This window comes from Nerophis lumbriciformis, linkage group LG07, assembly GCF_033978685.3.
Source record: "Nerophis lumbriciformis linkage group LG07, RoL_Nlum_v2.1, whole genome shotgun sequence".
Classification (NCBI taxonomy): domain Eukaryota; kingdom Metazoa; phylum Chordata; class Actinopteri; order Syngnathiformes; family Syngnathidae; genus Nerophis; species Nerophis lumbriciformis.
Genome location: NC_084554.2, coordinates 12,932,528 through 12,954,490, shown reverse-complemented (window position 1 = coordinate 12,954,490; position 21,963 = coordinate 12,932,528). Strand labels below are relative to the sequence as shown.

The 21,963-nt window shown below is 40.6% G+C and overlaps 2 protein-coding genes across 6 annotated transcripts in view; both read right to left on the bottom strand.

Moving 5' to 3' along the window:
• The window catches only part of ncapg2 (non-SMC condensin II complex, subunit G2), a 47,932-nt gene extending 27,822 nt beyond the window's left edge, over positions 1-20,110 (bottom strand). Inside the window, exons 1-5 of one of the 2 annotated variants that reach the window (XM_061964781.1) lie at positions 20,031-20,110; positions 19,705-19,813; positions 3,975-4,133; positions 3,779-3,893; positions 3,546-3,703 (exon numbers count right to left, since the gene is read on the bottom strand). In XM_061964781.1, the coding sequence (XP_061820765.1) occupies positions 3,546-3,703; positions 3,779-3,893; positions 3,975-4,133; positions 19,705-19,782 (510 nt within the window). In that variant the 5' untranslated portion in view covers positions 19,783-19,813; positions 20,031-20,110. The other variant, XM_061964782.2, reaches the window with a different exon arrangement.
• Positions 20,111-20,316: 206 nt separating this feature from the next.
• The window catches only part of esyt2b (extended synaptotagmin-like protein 2b), a 93,933-nt gene continuing 92,286 nt past the window's right edge, over positions 20,317-21,963 (bottom strand). For all 4 annotated transcript variants that reach the window (XM_061965799.1, XM_061965800.1, XM_061965801.1 and 1 more), the window contains 2 exons: positions 21,190-21,239; positions 20,317-21,115 (listed from right to left, as the gene is read on the bottom strand). In XM_061965799.1, the coding sequence (XP_061821783.1) occupies positions 21,055-21,115; positions 21,190-21,239 (111 nt within the window). In that variant the 3' untranslated portion in view covers positions 20,317-21,054. The remainder of the gene's footprint in view (positions 21,116-21,189; positions 21,240-21,963) is intronic.

Sequence of the window (21,963 nt, the reverse complement as noted above, 5' to 3'; positions counted from 1 at the left end):
TGAACCAAAACCAAACAAGAATGACAAACACATTTCGGGAGAACATCTGCACCTTAACACAACATAAACACAACAGAACAAACACCCAGAATCCCATGCAGCCCTCACTTTTCCGGGCTACATTATACACCCCTGCTACCACCAAACCCCGCCCCCACCCCAACCCTGCTCCCTCACACATCATTGTTCCATCTACAGATGTCCGATAATGGCTTTTTTGCCGATATACGATATTGTCCAACTCTTAATTACCGATTCCGATATCAACTAATACCGATATATACAGTCGTGGAATTAACACATTATTATGCCTACCGTATTTTCCGCACTATAAGGCGCACCTAAAAACCACAAATTTTCTCAAAAGCTGACAGTGCGCCTTATAACCCGGTGCGCTTTATTACGATTCATTTTCATAAAGTTTCGATCTCGCAACTTCGGTAAACAGCCGCCATCTTTTTTCCCGGTAGAACAGGAAGCGCTTCTTCTTCTACGCAAGCAACCGCCAAGGAAAGCACCCGCCCCCATAGAACAGGAAGCGCTTCTTCTTCTACTGTAAGCAACCACCCGCCCCCGGAAGAAGAAGAAAAAACGCGCGGATATCACCGTACGTTTCATTTCCTGTTTACATCTGTAAAGACCACAAAATGGCTCCTACTAAGCGACAAGGATCCGGTTCATAAAAAGACGCAATCTCTCCATCCGCACACGGATTACTACCGTATTTCACAGCAACTGATATTCCTGTGAACCGCACTGTGGAACGGGAGCACGTACGGTGAATATTCGCACCACAGGGAATGAGAAGTCATCCTTCACTGTGGTTCTAGCTTGCCATGCTAACTTCCACCCATGGTGATATTCAAAAGGAAGACCTTGCCAAAAGAGACCTTTCCAGCCGGCGTCATCATAAAAGCTAACTCGAAGGGATGGATGGATGAAGAAAAGATGAGCGAGTGGTTAAGGGAAGTTTACGCGAAGAGGCCGGGTGGCTTTTTTCACACAGCTCCGTCCATGTTGATATACGACTCTATGCGCGCCCACATCACAGATGGTGTCAAAAAACAAGTGAAGCACACAAATACAACACTCGCCGTCATTCCGGGTGGATTAACCAAAGAACTCCAACCGCTGGATATTGGTGTCAACAGGGCATTCAAATCACGACTGCGAACGGCGTGGGAACAATGGATGACCGAAGGCGAACACACCTTCACTAAGACGGGCAGACAGCGCCGGACGACATACGCCAACATTTGCCAGTGGATCGTAAATGCCTGGGCAGATATTTCGGTCACAACTGTGGTCCGAGCTTTCTGGAAGGCAGGATTCACAGAACTACTGGACAACAACAGCGACACTGACTCCGATGACTTCGACGAGACGGAACCGGCCATTTTGGATCCCACGCTTGCGCAACTTTTCAATTCGGACACCGAAGACGAAGAATTCGAAGGATTTACGAATGAAGAATAACTTCAGAAGGTGAGCGCTATGTTTATTTTGTGTGTTGTGACATTAACGTTCGAGCAACATTATGTTGCTATTGCTCTACACCATTTTGAATTTTACTATGTTTGTGATTGCACATTTGCGTACATTTTGGGACAGAGTTGTTAGAACGCTGGTTTTCAATATATTATTAAAGTTTGACTGAACTATCTGACTGTTTTTTTGACATTCCCTTTAGCGCAGCGTAGGCGCGGCTTATAATCCGGGGCGGCTTATTGGTGGACAAAGTTATGAAATATGTAATTCATTGAAGGTGTGGCTAATAATCCGGTGCGCCTTATAGTGCGGAAAATACGGTAATTTTGTTGTGATGCCCCGCTGGATGCATTAAACAATGTAACAAGGTTTTCCAAAATAAATCAACTCAAGTTATGGAAAAAATTCCAACATGGCACTGCCATATTTATTATTGAAGTCACAAAGTGCATTTTTTTTTTTTTAACATGCCTCAAAACAGCAGCTTGGAATTTGGGACATGCTCTCCCTGAGAGAGCATGAGGAGGTTGAGGTGGGCGGGGTTTGGGGTATCCATCCATCCATTTTCTACCGCTTATTCCCTTTGGGGTCGCTGGAGCCTATCTCAGCTACAATCGGGCGGGAGGCGGGGTACACCCTGGACAAGTCGCCACCTCATCGCAGGGCCAACACAGATAGACAGACAACATTCACACTCACATCCACACACTAGGGCCAATTTAGTGTTGCCAATCAACTTATCCCCAGATGCATGTTTTTGGAGGTGGGAGGAAGCCGGAGTACCCGGAGGGAACCCACGCAGTCACGGGGAGAACATGCAAACTCCACACAGAAAGATCCCGAGCCCGGGATTGAACCCAAGACTACTCAGGACCTTCGTATTGTGAGGCAGATGCACTAACCCCTCTTCCACCGTGCTGCCCGGGGTTTGGGGTAGAGGGTAGTATATTGTAGCGTCCCGGAAGAGTTAGTGCTGCAAGGGGTTCTGGGTATTTGTTCTGTTGTGTTTATGTTGTGTTACGGTGCGGATGTTCTCCCGAAATTCTTGTTTGGTGTGGGTTCACAGTGTGGCGCATATTTGTAACAGTGTTAAAGTTGTTTATACGGCCACCCTCAGTGTGACCTGTATGGCTGTTGACCAAGTATGCATTGCATTCACTTGTGTGTGTGAAAAGCTGTAGATATTATGTGATTGGGCCGGCATGCAAAGGCAGTGTCTTTAAGGTTTATTGGCGCTCTGTACTTCTCTTTACGTCCGTGTACACAGCGGCGTTTTAAAAAGTCATAAATTTTACTTTTTGAAACCAATACCGATAATTTCCGATATTACATTTTAAAGCATTTATCGGCCTATAATATCGGCAGTCCGATATTATCGGACATCTCTAGTTCCATCCCTACTTCCTAACCGCATTGGACATTACTCAGTGGCCTAGTGGTTAGAGTGTCCGCCCTGAGATTGGTAGGTTGTGAGTTCAAACCCCGGCCGAGTCATACCAAAGACTATAAAAATGGGACCCATTACCTCCCTGCTTGGCACTCAGCATCAAGGGTTGGAATTGGGGGTTAAATCACCAAAATGATTCCCGGGCGCGGCCACCGCTGCTGCCCACTGCTCCCCTCACCTCCCAGGGGGTGATCAAGGGTGATGGGTCAAATGCAGAGAATAATCTCGCCACACCTAGTGTGTGTGTGACAATCATTGGTACTTTAACTTTAACTTTATTATGTTGACATCTCTGGACTGATAACTAATGCTGCGAGACGTAATTCTTATGAGGATTTGTGCTCAGTATTTCAAGCCCAGGGCTGCACTGACTGAAAGAGAACGTACAAACAATGTTTGGCTGAACGATAAACGGTACAGAGCACAAAGACAGACATATTTTGGTTGAAGACTGAACCTTACAAAAACCGACATGCCACTGGATGTACTACAAACAAATGTATAATCAAAGTGCAGACACAATCATGTTTGTGTACTATCAATTCTGGATGCAGAATTTTGGACTGAACTGGATTAAATATGATTGTAATTGTGCAAATCAAATACAGACCACTTTATCCAAAACAAAGCTCTTCTGCAGCGAGATGATGAAAGCAGTGTGGCCAAACGTCTCCTTGTCCTGCAGGCCTTTCTTCCACCAGGCCTCGCACAGCGTTTGAATGTGGTGCGGCACATGGGCCGCCGACACCGGAAGAGACAGCAAAACATCTGTGCAGGGGATTCGGGGATTACTCTTTTTTAAGAACCTTTTTATCTTGAAGAGAAATTGGCCAGCACACCCACTTTGAAGCTGGTGGGCAATGTCAAGAAGGCTGTTGTAGGCGTCGCCATCTTGCAGGACGTTCAATGACACGCTGGCCACAAGCGTGATGCCGTCCACCACAGCCATTACGAGTTTCTGGAGGAAGAAGACAAGCACAACATGACCCAGATGCAGCAGCAGTGGGTCATTAAAAAGTTGAGGTCCAAATCAACTCACGCCGTCCGCATCCTTTCCATCCTCCTCCCAGCGCTCAGGAGGGACCTCGGCCAGGACAACCTGAAGAAGGGAGGCCAGATTCCCCCACAGAGATGCTCTCTGCTTCCTGGACATCTCCTGCACCACCTCCTCCGCATCGAAAGGGTCTGCTTTGTCCTTCTACTCAGGAGGACACTAGTGATTATTTGTTCACAGACAAAAACAACTATTTTAGGTGAACATTACTTTTTTTCTGTGAAGTGAAGTGAATTATATTTACCAAACCCAAACCCCAGAAGTTGGCACGTTGTGTAAATGGTAAATAAAAACGGAATATAATGATTTGCAAATCCCTTTCAATCTATATTCAATTGAATAGACTGCAAAGACAAGATACTTAATGTTCGAACTGAAAAACTTTTGTTATTTTTTGCAAATATTAGCTCATTTGGAATTTGATGCATGTTACATGTTTAAAAAAAGACTGACAAAGTTGAGGAATGCTCATTAAACACTTATTTGGAACATCCCACAGGTGAACTGGCTAATTGGGAACATGTGGGTGTCATGATTGGGTATAAAAGCAGCTTCCATGAAAAGCTCAGTCATTCACAAACAAGGATGGGGCGAGGGTCACCACTTTGTGAACAAATGCGTGAGCAAATTGTCGAACAGTTTAAGAACAACATTTCTCAACGAGCTATTGGAAGGAATTTAGGGATTTCACCATCTACGGTCCGTAATATCATCAAAAGGTTCAGAGAATCTGGGCAAATCACTACACGTAAACGATGATATTACGGACCTTCGATCCCACAGGCGGTACTGCATCAAAAAAACGACATCAGTGTGTAAAGGATATCACCACATGGGCTCAGAAACACTTCAGAAAACCACTGTCAGTAACCACAGTTTGTCGCTACATCTGTAAGTGCAAGTTAAAACTCTACTATGCAAAGCAATGGACAATGACAACGGAGACCCCAGACTGTTGAACTGAAGCTGTACATCAAGCAAGAATGGGAAATTATTCTACCTGAAAAGCTTCAAAAATGTGTCTCCTCAGTTCCCAAACGTTTACTGAGTGTCATTAAAAGGAAAGGCCATGTAACACAGTGGTAAAAATGCCCCTGTGCCAACATTTTTGCAATGTGTTGCTGTCATTAAACTCTAAGTTAATGATTATTTGCAAAAAAAAAAAAAAGTTTCTCAGTTCGAACATTAAATATCTTGTCTTTGCAGTCTATTCAATTGAATATAAATTGAAAAAGGATTTCCAAATCATTGTATTCGGTTTTTATTTACGAATTACACAACGTGCCAACTTCCCTGGTTTTGGGTTTTGTATATAGCGCTTTTCTCTAGTGATTTAGAACACTTTACATAGTGAAACCCATTATCTAAGTTACATTTAAACCAGTGTGGGTGGCACTGGGAGCAGGTGGGTAAAGTATCTTGCCCACGGACACAACTGCAGTGACGAGGATGGCGGAAGCGGGGATCGAACCTGGAACCCTTAAGTCTTCCACATCTTTATTCCTGTTAAAGCCGCACATGATCGGCCGAGGTGTGGTGTCATTAGTGTCAACAAAGCAGAAGAAAAAAGAGCCGGAGGGAAAAAGGCGAGAGAGCATGAGGGAACGTACAGTACAGGCCTAAAGTTTGGACACACCTTCTCATTCAATGGGTTTTCTTTATTTTCATGACTATTTACCTTGTAGATTGTCACTGAAGGCATCAAAACTATGAATGAACACATGTGGAGTTATGTACTTAACAAAAAAAGGTGAAATAACCGAAAATATGTTTTATATTCTAGTTTCTTTAAAATAGCCACCCTTTGCTCAGATTACTGTTTTGCACTCTCTTGGCATTCACTCTATGAGGTACTCACCTAAAAGGGTTTTCACTTCAAAAGGTGTGATTGTCAGTAAAGGCATCAAAACTATCTACAATGTAAATAATCATGAAAATAAAGAAAACACACTGAATGAGAAGGTGTGTCCAAACTTTTGGCCTGTACTATGCATCATTTGAGACTACGTGCTGGAAAACTGGTGAACACTAGCAGCACGGGACAAAAGCTGAGACATTGTTTTTGAATACCAATCTTTGGTAAAGACTAACAAAACATATTAACTGGATTAGAGAGGGGCAATTGCTTGATTTTTTTCCCCAGATGTGAAAACCAAGCTCAGGTGGCTGTTGTACAAAAGAGACTTAAATCTTCCTGCAAAAAACAGATACGAGCAAAAAAAATCCAGCTATGCAATGAAAGAGATCCTTATGCCTTATAGATTTTTCGAGTGATGAAGAATAATTCATCGGTGCAGTTCCCAAACACATCAAACTACTGTGAGATCCAGACATCATTCTAAACGACAAAACCGATGGAAACTCGGAAAAGCATGAAGGTCTACAACTTCTTTGTGTTTAGCTGGGTCAAGAATAATTGGTATCAAGACTCTTTCAAATAAATTTGCATCGATTTTGCTCGGACAAGGTTGCATTTCATGATTTAACTTCGTGTTTACTGCCGTGTTTGTTGCCTGTCCTTTATGGCGTCACATTAGTGCCAAAAATCCGAGCGCATAAAAACTGTTATCGCGCGCTGATTCTCCACTTCGTGCGCGCGCGACACCCTTTTGCGCGCGCGTGTTGCCTTTTTGCGCGCGCACGACGCCTTTCTGCGCGCTCTCTGTGTACTCCTGGCATCTCTCCTCGCGCTGTTATGTTTCTTTTTGGCACTTTGGGGGCGGGTATGCTTGGACGGCACCTTCTTTCTGATTGGTCAGGCGAAAAATGCTGAAAAATGCTCAGAGCCAATCAGAAGTATAGCAGGGCGGGTCATCGTCAATATGTATCAAGATTTACGGAGGAAGAAGTGGATAAAAAAATGTTGCGCGCTGATGAAGGTTATTTCATACCACATAAACACAATACAGGGTAATACAAAATGTGACCCAAATAAATAAGACAACAAACACCATAATCACATCTTTCAGCCAGAACTGGTCCACCAGCAATAACATCCAACCATAACATTATTTTATATTTTCACTTCTTCTTGAACATTTGTTTTCTAATTTATGGAATTTCTTTTGATTCAGCCATAAAATTAATGAAATAATCTTTGAATTTTGTTTTTAAAATGTTAAAAATAGCTTTTAATAATGTATTCTGAAACAGTTTAAAATAATCAGAGAACTGACTAACACTGACCCTACACAACTATGTTGCACAATTAAGTCTTTTTTTTTTTTAAAGCGAAATATGTAATTTCAACAGGTACAGCATCCTATGTCATATCTACATGTAATAAGATTTGTAACAAGGCAAACCGTTTGTAAATTGGTTGAAAATCGAGCAAGTTATGGTAATGTAATTAGTACATGTACCATTGACATCAATGTAATGATTGAGGCTAGATGTCCGAGGTAAGATGGCTACAACGTTGCTACGCTGGAGAATGATTGGTCATATGAAAAATGCTCACAGCCAATCAGAAAGAAGGGGACATCTAAGCATACCCGCCCCCAAAGTGAAAAAAGAAACATGACAGCGCGAGGAGAGATGCCAGGAGTACACAGAGAGGGCGCAGAAAGGCGTCGCGCGCGCGCAAAAAGGCACCACGCGCGCGCAAAAGGGTGTCGCGCGTGCGCACGAAGTGGAGAATCAGCGCGCGATAACGGTTTTTATGCGCTCGGATTTTTGGCACTAATGTGACGCCATAGTCCTTGCTGTAGCACACGCAGTTTACAAATAGCGTGTTTAACCCCGTCTTTATCAAAATATAACTATAGATGTCAACATTGTGTATGTGCTGAAAGCTTCATTTATGATTGTTGCCTTTGGTAAAAGCTTAACTCTTTTAAGTTTTTCTCACATTTGATTTATTTTATTTAGACTTGCCGAGTTGGTGCTTTACGGAACACTCTTAGCTTAAATGTGTCTTAAGAAATAGAAATAATATCAAGATAATACTTAAATGAGAAAGAATATCAAACAAACCTTTAACGGAACTCGTACATTCTTCGGCTCTGCTCCCTTGGACTGGAGTGTGCTACATTTCTCGTCTTTTTTCAGAAAATCTCTCACTCTTCCGCCATAATTGAGTACTGTACTTTTCGGAGTATAAGTCGCACCGGCCGAAAATGCATAATAAAGAAGGAAAAAAACATATATAAGTCGCACTGCAGTATAAGTCGCATTTTTTGGGGAAATTTATTTGATAAAATCCATCACCAAGAATAGACATTGGAAAGGCAATTTAAAATAAATAAAGAATAGTGAACAACAGGCTGAATAAGTGTACGTTATATGACGCATAAATAACCAACTGAGAACGTGCCTGGTATGTTAAAGGGGAACATTATCACCAGACCTATGTAAGCGTCAATATATACCTTGATGTTGCAGAAAAAAAGACCATATATTTTTTTAACCGATTTCCGAACTCTAAATGGGTGAATTTTGGCGAATTAAACGCCTTTCTATTATTCGCTCTCGGAGCGATGACGTCACAACGTGACGTCACATCGGGAAGCAATCCGCCACTTTCTCAAACACATTACAAACACAGAGTCAAATCAGCTGTTATTTTCCGTTTTTTCGACTGTTTTCCGTACCTTGGAGACATCATGCCTCGTCGGTGTGTTGTCAGAGGGTGTAACAACACGAACAGGGACGGATTCAAGTTGCACCAGTGGCCCAAAGATGCGAAAGTGGCAAGAAATTGGACGTTTGTTCCGCACACTTTACCGACGAAAGCTATGCTACGACAGAGATGGCAACAATGTGTGGATATCCTGCGACACTCAAAGCAGATGCATTTCCAACTGGACTGGACAGATAAGCTTTCAGGAAAAGAGTGGATGAGGGTATGTCTACAGAATATATTCATTGATGAAAATTGTACTGTCTGCACTCTCAAAGTGCATGTTGTTGCCAAATGTGTTTCATATGCTGTAAACCTAGTTCATAGTTGTTAGTTTCCTTTAATGCCAAACAAACATATACCAATCGTTGGTTAGAAGACGATCGCCAAATTCGTCCTCGCTTTCTCCCGTGTCGCTGGCTGTCGTGTCGTTTTCGTCGGTTTCGCTTGCATACGGTTCAAACCGATATGGCTCAATAGCTTCAGTTTCTTCTTCAATTTCGTTTTCGCTACCTGCCTCCACACTACAACCATCCGTTTCAATACATGCGTAATCTGTTGAATCGCTTAAGCCGCTGAAATCCGAGTCTGAATCCGAGCTAATGTCGCTATACCTTGCTGTTCTATGCACCATGTTTGTTTGTATTGGTATCACTGTGTGACGTCACAGGAAAATGGACGGGTGTATATAACGATGGTTAAAATCAGGCACTTTGAAGCTTTTTTTTAGGGATATTGCGCGATGGGTACAATTTTGAAAAAAACTTCGAAAAATAAAATAAGCCACTGGGAACTGATTTTTAATGGTTTTAACCCTTCTGAAATTGTGATAATGTTACCCTTTAACGTAACATATTATGGTAAGAGTCATTCAAATAACTATAACATATAGAACATGCTATACGTTTACCAAACAATCTGTCACTCCTAATCGCTAAATCCCATGAAATCTTATACGTCTAGTCTCTTACGTGAATTAGATAAATAATATTATTTGATATTTTACACTAACGTGTTAATAATTTCACACATAAGTCGCTCCTGAGTATAAGTCGCACCCCCGGCCAATCTATGAAAAAAACTGCGACTTATAGTCAGAAAAATACGGTACCTCTCGAGAAAATCTAAAGAAACGTTTATCCCTTTTGCGATTTAAACGGTTCAGGTAGCCAAAAACAACGCAAAAGCATAGGGCATTGTTCTTTGAGAAGGGTTAAATAGCGCCTAGTACCCATTGAGAACAGACGCTGGCTTGACGACCACCACAAGTCAGTGTTGGCGCTAGGAATTTTCAAAATGGGGTCCCATCAAGTCATAAAAATGGGGTCTCACTTTTTTGTAACCGTTTTGAAAACAAATGATAAATTTATGCATTATCCTGTTATATCTCACATTCTATATTGTGTTTTGGAAAAAGGCTTTATTGCTCGCCATGACGAAAACAATAACACGCGGGAGTCCTAATACCGGAAATGCAGTATTTGTGATTGATAAAACTTTCGGCGAATCAAAATCTACAAAATTGTACCGGAAAGTTAATTACTTTGAAGTCGATCAATAAAAACGCAATAAACGGGGACGGAAATTTGACAGCAAATATAAACAAAACACCGACGGAAAGCGATTATCGATAAAAACAAACAAACAAGCAAACCAAAATTTTGACCCGAAGAAGGCAGTTTCGGTTTAAAAAAATAATAAATCTGCGTCCCGTAGACGCACGTGCGTGAATGCCAACAGTGACGAGTATTCAATGAGCTGGACGGGACATCATTTTTAATCCAAGCAATATGAACTGAAATATATATTGCAGCCCCCTGCGATAACGATATACACCACAAAATATTATTTGGCATACACAATATATGATAGTAGAACCATTTCAAAAGAGGTTAAAGGGCTCCTAATTTAGCTGCTGATATAATATGCAGTAACATTTTGCGTCATTTCCCTTTGGTTTATTTTTTCAAAACTATTCATCTACTTGCTAATTTACTGTTAATATCTGGTTACTTTCCGTTGCAACATCATTGACCAATTACATTTTTGATCACAATTATAAAAACAATACACAGGATTGCAGTCTAAAAATATCAACTATATATTTAAATTATTTTCTTATTTCCTTTTATTACATACAAGACCCAGTTTCAATTGAGGACTATAATGATACCATAGAGAGAAATCCCAACTCCATGTTCCTCATGTGACACAGGAGGAAATAGTTACAATCGTGAAAAAATGTAAATTTAAGACTTCAACTGATTGTAACGGAATTGATATGGAAACGATTAAAAAAAAGGTTATTGAAGAGATCTCAGGACCATTAATGTATATTAGTAACCTATCATTTCAAACAGGTAAATTCCCAAACAAAATGAAAATAGCTAAAGTTGCACCAATTTATAAGACTGGAGACAAACATCAATTTACAAATTATAGACCTGTTTCTTTACTTGCACAATTTTCTAAAATCATTGAAAAACTGTTCAATAACAGATTAGAGAGTTTCATAAATAAAAATAGAATACTCGAAGAGAACCAATATGGTTATAGAGCTAATGTTTCAACTTCAATGGCTTTAATTGAAATTACAGAAGAAATTACCAATGCAATAGATAGTAAAAAATGTGCGGCAGCAGTTTTTATGGATCTAACTAAAGCATTTGACACAATGAATCACAATATTTTAATCAAAAAACTAGAACGATATGGCATCAGAGGGTTAGTCTTAAACTGGATAAGAAGTTATCTAATGAACAGGAAACAATACGTGAAGTTCGGCGAACACACGTCTACAACGCTAAATATATCCTGTGGTGTACCTCAGGGATCAATACTAGGACCTAAATTATTCAATCGCTATATAAATGACATTTGTAAAGTTACAAAGGATTTAAAGTTAGTATTATTTGCGGATGGTACAACAGCGTTTTGTTCAGGAGAGAACACACAGAAGATAATACAAATAATAACAGAAGAAATTAACAAATTAAAAAGATGGTTTGACAAAAACAGACTATCGTTGAATCTCAGTAAGACTAAAATAATGCTATTTGGTAACAGTAGAAGAGAAAGTCAAACACAAATACAAATAGACGGAATAGAAATTGAAAGAGTAAATGAAACCAAATTTCTAGGTATAATGATTGATGATAAATTGAACTGGAAATCTCACGTAAAAAATATACAACAAAGTAGCAAGAAACACGTCAATAATGAATAAAGCAAAACATGTTCTAGACAAAAAATCACTTCATATTCTCTACTGCTCACTAGTGTTACCATATCTGAGTTACTGTGTAGAAATATGGGGAAATAACTACAAAAGTACACTTCATTCATTAACGGTGTTACAAAAAAGATCAGTTAGAATAATACATAATGTTGGCTATAGAGAACATACAAATCCTTTATTTATTGAATCAAAGATACTGAAATTCCACGACATAGTGAATCTGCAAACAGCTAAAATTATACACAAAGCAAACTATAACCTGCTACCCAAGAATATACAACAATTCTTCTCAAAAAAGAGGAGAAATATAATCTTAGAGAAAAATGTAATTTAAAACATTTGTAAGCACGTACAACACTTAAGACCTTCAGTATATCAGTATGTGGAACTAAATTATGGAATGGATTAAGCAAAGCAATCAAACAATGTACTAATATGATCCACTTCAAGAAACTCTTCAAACTTAAAGTGTTTACAAAGTACAAAGAAGAAGAACCATGATAAACATTCTGAATTTATTTAATTCATCCATTCTTTCACTCTCAAAATAACCTTACTTATCTCATCATATGAAATATAACTTACTTCACCAATTATTATTTATTTATTTATTTTTTATTGTGATTACTTATAGAGTATATTGTGAATAAATTGAGAACAGGAAGTGAACTAAAGTTTTGGCAACTGTTATGTAAAAGAAAAGGGGTAGGATTAAATAAGCTCTGCTTCTTCCTACTCCTTTTCGAACATGTTGAAAAGAGAAACCGGAAATTGTGATGTATCATGTTGTATGCTTGCATGTTCGAAATAAACTCAAACTCAAGATTTTGAGCAAAAAAAAAGGAAATAGTGCAAAAACTACTATTGGCTTTGATTTAATGTCCTGCTGTCAACAATAACAAAAAGACCACAGAAAAAACCTAATTTGGAAAAAAAGAAAACATTGATCTAATCACTGTAGTATCGACCGTATACTCAGTGAAGTTGCAAAGTACGTGTCCTGCATCCCTGACGCATAATTATCTGAGAGACGCAGTCAACTCACTCTCCTTTGCCTCCCAGGGACACGCCTCATTTTTCATAAGATAAACAATACACCGTGTTCAAACTCACAGTAACTAGTAGAGATGCAACCATTCGTTGACTTTGACAAAAAACATTAATAAAATGTGTCGCCGACAAATTAATTGCTAATAGTTGGCGACGTCTTCCCTCAAGGTACCGTATTTTCCGCACTATAAGGCGCACCGGATTATTAGCCGCACCTTCAATGAATTACATATTTCATAACTTTGTCCACCAATAAGCCGCCCCGGACTATAAGCCGCGCCTACGCTGCGCTAAAGGGAATGTCAAAAAAACAGTCAGATAGGTCAGTCAAACTTTAATAATATATTAAAAACCAGCGTTCTAACAACTCTGTTCACTCCCAAAATGTACGCAAATGTGCAATCACAAACATAGTAAAATTCAAAATAGTGCAGAGCAATAGCAACATAATGTTGCTCGAACGTTAATGTCACAACACACAAAATAAACATAGCGCTCACTTTCTGAAGTTATTCTTCATTCGTAAATCCTTCGTCTTCGGTGTCCGAAGTGAAAAGTTGGGCAAATTTACGATCCACTGGCAGATGTTGGCGTCGTCTGGCGCTGCCTCCTCGTCTTAGTGAAGGTGTGTTCGCCTTCTGTCTTCCATTGTTCCCACGCAGTTAGCAGTCTAGCTTCGAATGCCCTGTTGACACCAATATCTAGCGGCTGGAGGTCTTTTGTCAATCCACCCGGAATGACGGCGAGTATTGAATTAAGCGCGTAAGCGTGTCTCTCAATGTGCTGTTATGAGCTAGCAAATATAACAACTACACTACCCAGCATGCAACGATAGTTACGAGCATGCGCGGTAGCCCTGAGACGTTCCCACGCAGTTAGCAGTCTAGCTTCGAATGCCCTGTTGACACCAATATCTAGCGGCTGGAGGTCTTTTGTCAATCCACCCGGAATGACGGCGAGTATTGAATTAAGCGCGTAAGCGTGTCTCTCAATGTGCTGTTATGAGCTAGCAAATATAACAACTACACTACCCAGCATGCAACGATAGTTACGAGCATGCGCGGTAGCCCTGAGAAGCGTTGTTGTATGCTGGGAGTTCGAATGTGGTTATGAGCACGCTGTGAGAAAACGTTGAGAACTCAGTTAACACGCCTCGTCTGCATTATTTATAATTAGACAGACAACACACTTAATAGGAGCCATTTTGGGGTCTTTACATAAACACACAAATGGAAATGAAACGTCACATATCCCAGCATGCACCGCGCGCTTCTTCTACGGGGAAAAAAGATGGCGGCTGTTTACCGTAGTTGCGAGACCTAAACTTTATGAAAATGAATCTTAATATTTATCCATATATAAAGCGCACCGGGTTATAAGGCGCACTGTCAGCTTTTGAGAAAGTTTGTGGTTTTTAGGTGCGCCTTATAGTGCGGAAAATACGGTAGTTGAACTTTCACATACTCTTAATAACAATATTTTAATGTAATTATAGTCCATTATATTATTACAATAATTATATGTATATATTAGAGATGCGCGGATAGGCAATTATTTCATCTGAAACCGCATCACAAAAGTCGTCGCCCATCCGCCATCCACCCGAACTAACATTTTTTCAAAACCGCACCCGCCCGCACCCACCCGTTGTTATATATCTAATATAGACGATGCAAGGCATTAGTGAGGTTATAAAGCTTTTGCCTGTTAAAGAAAGGAGACTGATCCAATGCAGCAGAGACATTCAATGCGTGCCACGCTGTCACGGCCCAGACGCACACCAGTGCGCAATCATCTGGGAGCCGCGCTGAGCGCACCTCCAAGCGCGCTCGCGCCACTCAAACTGCTGCAGGCAGCTGCGTTCACACATGCATCTGTAAGCCTTGTTTTAACATCCTGTGGCACTCTTCTGGGATCACGGCGGACGAAACTGCTCATGCTCAGGGTGTTTGTGGAGGTTCGGGGTTTTGCACAAATGTGATGCACCATGTTAGATGTCCCGGTTTTGTGACTGTCGTAGACATAAACAGCGTCGCAGCTCTTGCAAATTACGTAGCCAGCATTACTATCATCCTGATTTACAACCTCATAAAAACGAGTCCACGCTGAACTTTTCTGGCCTTTTTTTCCCCTGGTCTTTAGTATTCCCTTTTTTAGTTTGTCGCGTACCACGTTTGCTGCCAGCGTTGCCATCTTTTTTTTTTTTCTTCTTCTATTGTGGCGTGCTGCAGGTGCCTGATGATAAATAATTGCCTGTTTCAAAGAGTGCTGCTCGTTTTTCGTATGTGGGTAACAACATTTAACTATGTATACATATTTCCGAATTGGTTTAACTGCCACCCGCCTGAATCTATTTAAAATCTAATTTTTTTTTATTTCAACCGCCCGACCTGCGGATAAAATCTAATTTTTTTTTATTTCAACCGCCCGACCTGCGGATAAAATCTAATTTATTTTTTTTAATTTCAACCGCCCGACCCGCGGATAATCCGCGGACTCCGCGGTTGTGTCCGCAAACAGCGCATCTCTAGTATATATATATATATATATATATATATATATATATATATCGCATTCATTTGCATGTAGTCAGCTTTCGGCCATATTTTTTATGCCCAATGCGGCCCCCCAGTCAAAAGGTTTGGACAGGCACATGAATGCTACTCTTTGATTGACTGATTGAAGCTTTTATTAGTAGATTGCACAGTCCAGTACATATTCCATACAATTGACCACTAAATGGTAACACCCGAATAAGTTTTTCAACTTGTTTAAGTCGGCGTCCACGTAAATCAATTCACAACAATTAGTTCACAAGTTGGCCGAATCAGCTGGGAAGCAGTCGACCAGCTTTTTTGGCGCTCTGAAAAGAGCAGAGGAGGCAAGTAAAGACAGTGTTATTAGCCAGCTGCGGACTGTGTATTACTTGGCCAAAGAGAACCTCCCCTTGTCGAAGTTCCCAAGCCTGATTGAGCTGCAAAAGTCCAAAGGTGCCAGCATACCGGCAGCTTACCGCCGTCACAAAGCCAGAAATGAAATGCTAGAGGTATTGAGTGCCACTGTATGAAATGACATTGAAACTAACTTGCAAAATTCTAAGTTTGTTGGCATTATTTGCCATGAAAGTGTAGATGTGGCATTTTTTAAACGACTGATGGTCTACATACAGGTGAGAATAATCAATTAAATGTGTCATATGCATGTATGCCCTGGTACACCATTAAAATCATTTCATGACCGAAGCAAAAAAAACGTTTGACACTTTTATACTGAAATAAATACACCTACGACGTATTAAAGGGGAACATTATCACAATTTCAGAAGGGTTAAAACCATTAAAAATCAGTTCCCAGTGGCTTATTTTATTTTTCAAAGTTTTTTTCAAAATTTTACCCATCACGCAATATCCCTAAAAAAAGCTTCAAAGTGCCTGATTTTAACCATCGTTATATACACCCGTCCATTTTCCTGTGACGTCACACAGTGATGCCAATACAAACAAACATGGCGGATAGAACAGCAAGTTTATAGCGACATTAGCTCGGATTCACACTCGGATTTCAGCGGCTTAAGCGATTCAACAGATTACGCATGTATTGAAACGGATGGTTGTAGTGTGGAGGCAGGTAGCGAAAACGAAATTGAAGAAGAAACTGAAGCTATTGAGCCATATCAATTTGAACCGTATGCAAGCGAAACCGACGAAAACGACACGACAGCCAGCGACACGGGAGAAAGCGAGGACGAATTCGGCGATCGCCTTCTAACCAACGATTGGTATGTGTTTGTTTGGCATTAAAGGAAACTAACAACTATGAACTAGGTTTACAGCATATGAAATACATTTGGCAACAACATGCACTTTGAGAGTGCAGACAGCCCATTTCAGGCGCGCTAAGAACATATATTTTTCCACAATTTCAGCACTCAGGTTAACCATACCTAAATAGACACAAAATACTGCATTACACAAGACTACCCGAATGTACTCGAATGATTGAAAAAAATAAATGTTTTTAAGCTAAATTATTGGTAAACACAGTTTATGTGTAATAATTTACGTAGAACCGCGAGTAATGAATAAAGTTTTCATCAATTAGTATATTCTGTAGACATACCCTCATCCGCTCTCTTTTCCTGAAAGCTGATCTGTCCAGTTTTGGAGTTGATTTCAGCATCTGCTTTGAGTGTCGCAGGATATCCACACATTCTTGCCATCTCTGTCGTAGCATAGCTTTCGTCGGTAAAGTGTGCGGAACAAACGACTGACCATTTCGTCGGCTTTCCCCACAGCCTCGTATTTTGAACAAATTTTGTCCAATTTCTTGCAACTTTCGCATCTTTGGGCCACTGGTGCAATTTGAATCCGTCCCTGTTTGTGTTGTTACACCCTCCGACAACACACCGACGAAAGTGAGAAAATGGCGGATTGCTTCCCGATGTGACGTCACGTCGTGACGTCATCGCTCCAAGAGCGAATAATAGAAAGGCGTTTAATTCGCCAAAATTCACCCATTTAGACTTCGGAAATCGGTTAAAAAAATATATGGTCTTTTTTCTGCAACATCAAGGTATATACAGGTAAAAGCCAGTAAATTTGAATATTTTGAAAAACTTGATTTATATCAGTAATTGCATTCAAAAGGTGTAACTTGTACATTATATTTATTCATTGCACACAGACTGATGCATTCAAATGTTTATTTCATTTAATTTTGATGATTTGAAGTGGCAACAAATGAAAATCCAAAATTCCGTGTGTCACAAAATTAGAATATTACTTAAGGCTAATACAAAAAAGGGATTTTTAGAAATGTTGGCCAACTGAAAAGTATGAAAATGAAAAATATGAGCATGTACAATACTCAATACTTGGTTGGAGCTCCTTTTGCCTCAATTACTGCGTTAATGCGGCGTGGCATGGAGTCGATGAGTTTCTGGCACTGCTCAGGTGTTATGAGAGCCCAGGTTGCTCTGATAGTGGCCTTCAACTCTTCTGCGTTTTTGGGTCTGGCATTCTGCATCTTCCTTTTCACAATACCCCACAGATTTTCTATGGGGCTAAGGTCAGGGGAGTTGGCGGGCCAATTTAGAACAGAAATACCATGGTCCGTAAACCAGGCACGGGTAGATTTTGCGCTGTGTGCAGGCGCCAAGTCCTGTTGGAACTTGAAATCTCCATCTCCATAGAGCAGGTCAGCAGCAGGAAGCATGAAGTCCTCTAAAACTTGCTGGTAGACGGCTGCGTTGACCCTGGATCTCAGGAAACAGAGTGGACCGACACCAGCAGATGACATGGCACCCCAAACCATCACCCAACCATACAAATTTTGCATTTCCTTTGGAAATCGAGGTCCCAGAGTCTGGAGGAAGACAGGAGAGGCACAGGATCCACGTTGCCTGAAGTCTAGTGTAAAGTTTCCACCATCAGTGATGGTTTGGGGTGCCATGTCATCTGCTGGTGTCGGTCCACTCTGTTTCCTGAGATCCAGGGTCAACGCAGCAGTCTACCAGCAAGTTTTAGAGCACTTCATGCTTCCTGCTGCTGACCTGCTCTATGGAGATGGAGATTTCAAGTTCCAACAGGACTTGGCGCCTGCACACAGCGCAAAATCTACCCGTGCCTGGTTTACGGACCATGGTATTTCTGTTCTAAATTGGCCCGCCAACTCCCCTGACCTTAGCCCCATAGAAAATCTGTGGGGTATTGTGAAAAGGAAGATGCAGAATGCCAGACCCAAAAACGCAGAAGAGTTGAAGGCCACTATCAGAGCAACCTGGGCTCTCATAACACCTGAGCAGTGCCAGAAACTCATCGACTCCATGCCACGCCGCATTAACGCAGTAATTGAGGCAAAAGGAGCTCCAACCAAGTATTGAGTATTGTACATGCTCATATTTTTCATTTTCATACTTTTCAGTTGGCCAACATTTCTAAAAATCCCTTTTTTGTATTAGCCTTAAGTAATATTCTAATTTTGTGACACACGGAATTTTGGATTTTCATTTGTTGGCACTTCAAATCATCAAAATTAAATGAAATAAACATTTGAATGCATCAGTCTGTGTGCAATGAATAAATATAATGTACAAGTTACACCTTTTGAATGCAATTACTGAAATAAATCAAGTTTTTCAAAATATTCTAATTTACTGGCTTTTACCTGTATATATATAAGATATATATAGCGCACTTTCCACGCGTGCGGTGATGTCACGTTATCGATGAGAAAATGCATTTTTAGACACTATGATTTGCCTGAGCGGCGAGGAGACACCGCGAGTAGCAAGCGGTACAAAGTGGATAAGAAAAGACAGAAAAAAATATTTATTTTTTTTATACTTGGGACTTCCCGCGGGCCTGATTTTGGACACTGGCGGGCCTGATCCGGCCCGCGGGCCGTAGTTTGGGGACCCCTGCTCAACAACAACGCATAATTTGCAGACTATAATTACTGGTTTGCAAAAAATATTTTTAACCCAAATAGATGAAATCTCTCACGGCACACCAGACTGTATCTCACGGCAGTCTAGTGTGCCGCGGCACAGTGGTTGAAAAACATTAAATCATGCAAGTGAGACAATGACGTCATCTATCGACTTTTTGGACAGCCAATGACTACTTTCCTTACTGAAGAGTTGGCAACATTGCTAAAATAACAGGATTTCTGATATTTGAAAAGTGTAATATGAAGTAACGAATCCCCAAATGAGTCTCACATATGATAGGGAGGAATTGTAGCCGTTAGCAACAAGTTAACTAGTTGTTAGAACAAGTTAGAAAAGTGTTTTCCTTGGCACTTACGTGACGTTTGATGAATTGAAGGAAGTCCTCCACATTGTCTTTTGTGGCGGATTCAACAAACGCACCAAGCTTTGACATCTGGCGGCTTTAAAGTCAGCTGCACAACGTTCTATAAAAGTGGTAAGAAGAACCAGAAAACGCGTTTTCACTTGTAGACAAGAGCCAAACCTTACTGTGGTAAAAAGATGAAAACAAACATGGCGGTCGGTGCGCCGTTGATGTTCATTTCCTAACGCTAACTCTTCTTGAACTAACTATATCCACCCGAAAAGGTGTCTTCTGGTCACCATAGAGGACCACAAGTAAAGATAACTGTAGTTTGTTACCTTATTTGCTAGTAATTTGATGATCTCTTCGGCGACCGTTGACAGCAGTCCATGCCCACAGCGAACCCGCGCAAAATTTGTACGGACGCGCTCGCCTACGTCATGACGTACTGCGTCAAATGTGACGTAACGTGCAGTACTCCTTTACTGCCGCTTGATGGAGACATATTCCTTGGTATGGTTGACATTTTTGCAACGCTAAAGAACTGCATTGTATCCACTCTTTACTTTGATGACCAACCATGGAAATATAAACCACACCACGTTCTCAAAAGACACAATTTATTCAATAAAAGCCACGTATCATTCAAAATCAACAAGTTTAAGAAGGCAAAATTACTTGGTGATGTTTTTAAGGCACAGGATAGATAACAATTTTTTTAAAAGCTTCAATAAAGACAAACAGTTATAACTGCTGGCAGCCCTGCATATTAAAAAACAAACAGTTGTCCGTATTGTTTTTTTTGCCTCACATCATATCCAATTTCAAGTATCTATTGAAATTGTTCCTTTTTTTTTTTATATACAGCACTCATTTGCAGCCCCACAGAGGGCCAACAGGTCTTCCCATATGTGAGACCATGCATGTCCAAAACGACAAATATTGCACAAAGTCCAGCAGAAAAATTCACAGAGCGTTTGTGTTTTTGTCTTTGCATGTAAGTGTGTTCCCCGTCTGAAATCAAGCAAAAATAAATAAGAGTAAAAAAAAAAAAAAAAAAACCCTGCAGGAAACAAACCAGAAAGATGGTTATCTGCTACATGGCCAACTTGTGGGTCGGACTGTGTTCCTTTGGTACTGTAAGAGTTTGAAATGTTAGACGGACACCAAGAACAACTTTGACTCATTTACAACGCCGTGCAAGTTGCAACACACACGTAACACACACATAACAACAATAGAAACACACAAGTGCCTCTTTTCATGACAATTATGTTACAGCCTTCATAATAGGAACACGTGCTGAAAGGAGTCCTGTAAACTATATGACAAATGTACATAAATTAAAGTATTAAAAGCACATTATGTAACAGTGCCTTGGACACTTCCTTTACTCGACAAGCCGTCTTCACTCAGCTCATACCTGCAAGACACAACAAAGCATATCAAGAATATGTAAATGCTATGTTTGGTAGTCAAGCATAAACCCAACCTTACCATTGTGTCCATCCTTTTGCTATATCGTCCCCACATAAATCCACCAACACCTGAAAGTGAACATCAGGACATATCTGTAAAAACGTCTGTAAAAAACTCATGTGGATGTACTACCAGTCTGTGGTTGCCAGTGTTCTGTACTACATCGTAGTGTGCTGGGGGGGCAGTACATCTAAGGACAGCTCCAGACTGGAGAAACTGATCAAGCGGGCCGGTTCTACGATCGGAATAAAACTGGACTCACTGGTGATGGTGGCAGAGGAGAGGACTGTGGAAAAACTAGTGAGCATCCTGGATGATGTCAGTCACCCTCTGCATACTGTTATCAGTAGCCAGAGGAGCCTGTTCAGTGCTAGACTGCTTCATCCCAAGTGCAGGACTAATAGACTCAAAAACTCCTTTGTCCCACACGCCATTAGACTGTACATCTCCTCTCTGGGGGGGAGGGGGGGTACTAGGATGACAGGGGACGCAAAACAATAACAGTGCAATACTTTTTCATAACATGGTCACTACTGTCTAGTTTCTCTTGTTATATTCTTATTTTACTGTTATATTTGTATTCTCATTGTTGCTTTGTATTTTTATTCTATTGTAATATTTTTTTATTTTGTTTCCATTTATACCCCCATTATTTACTTTTTACTTTTTAAATTCGATCTCAATTCTGTACACTGCTGCTGGAATTTTAATTTTCCTGAGGGAACTCTCCTGAAGGAATCAATAAAGTACTATCTATCTATCTATCTATCTCAGGGGTCGGCAACCCGCGGC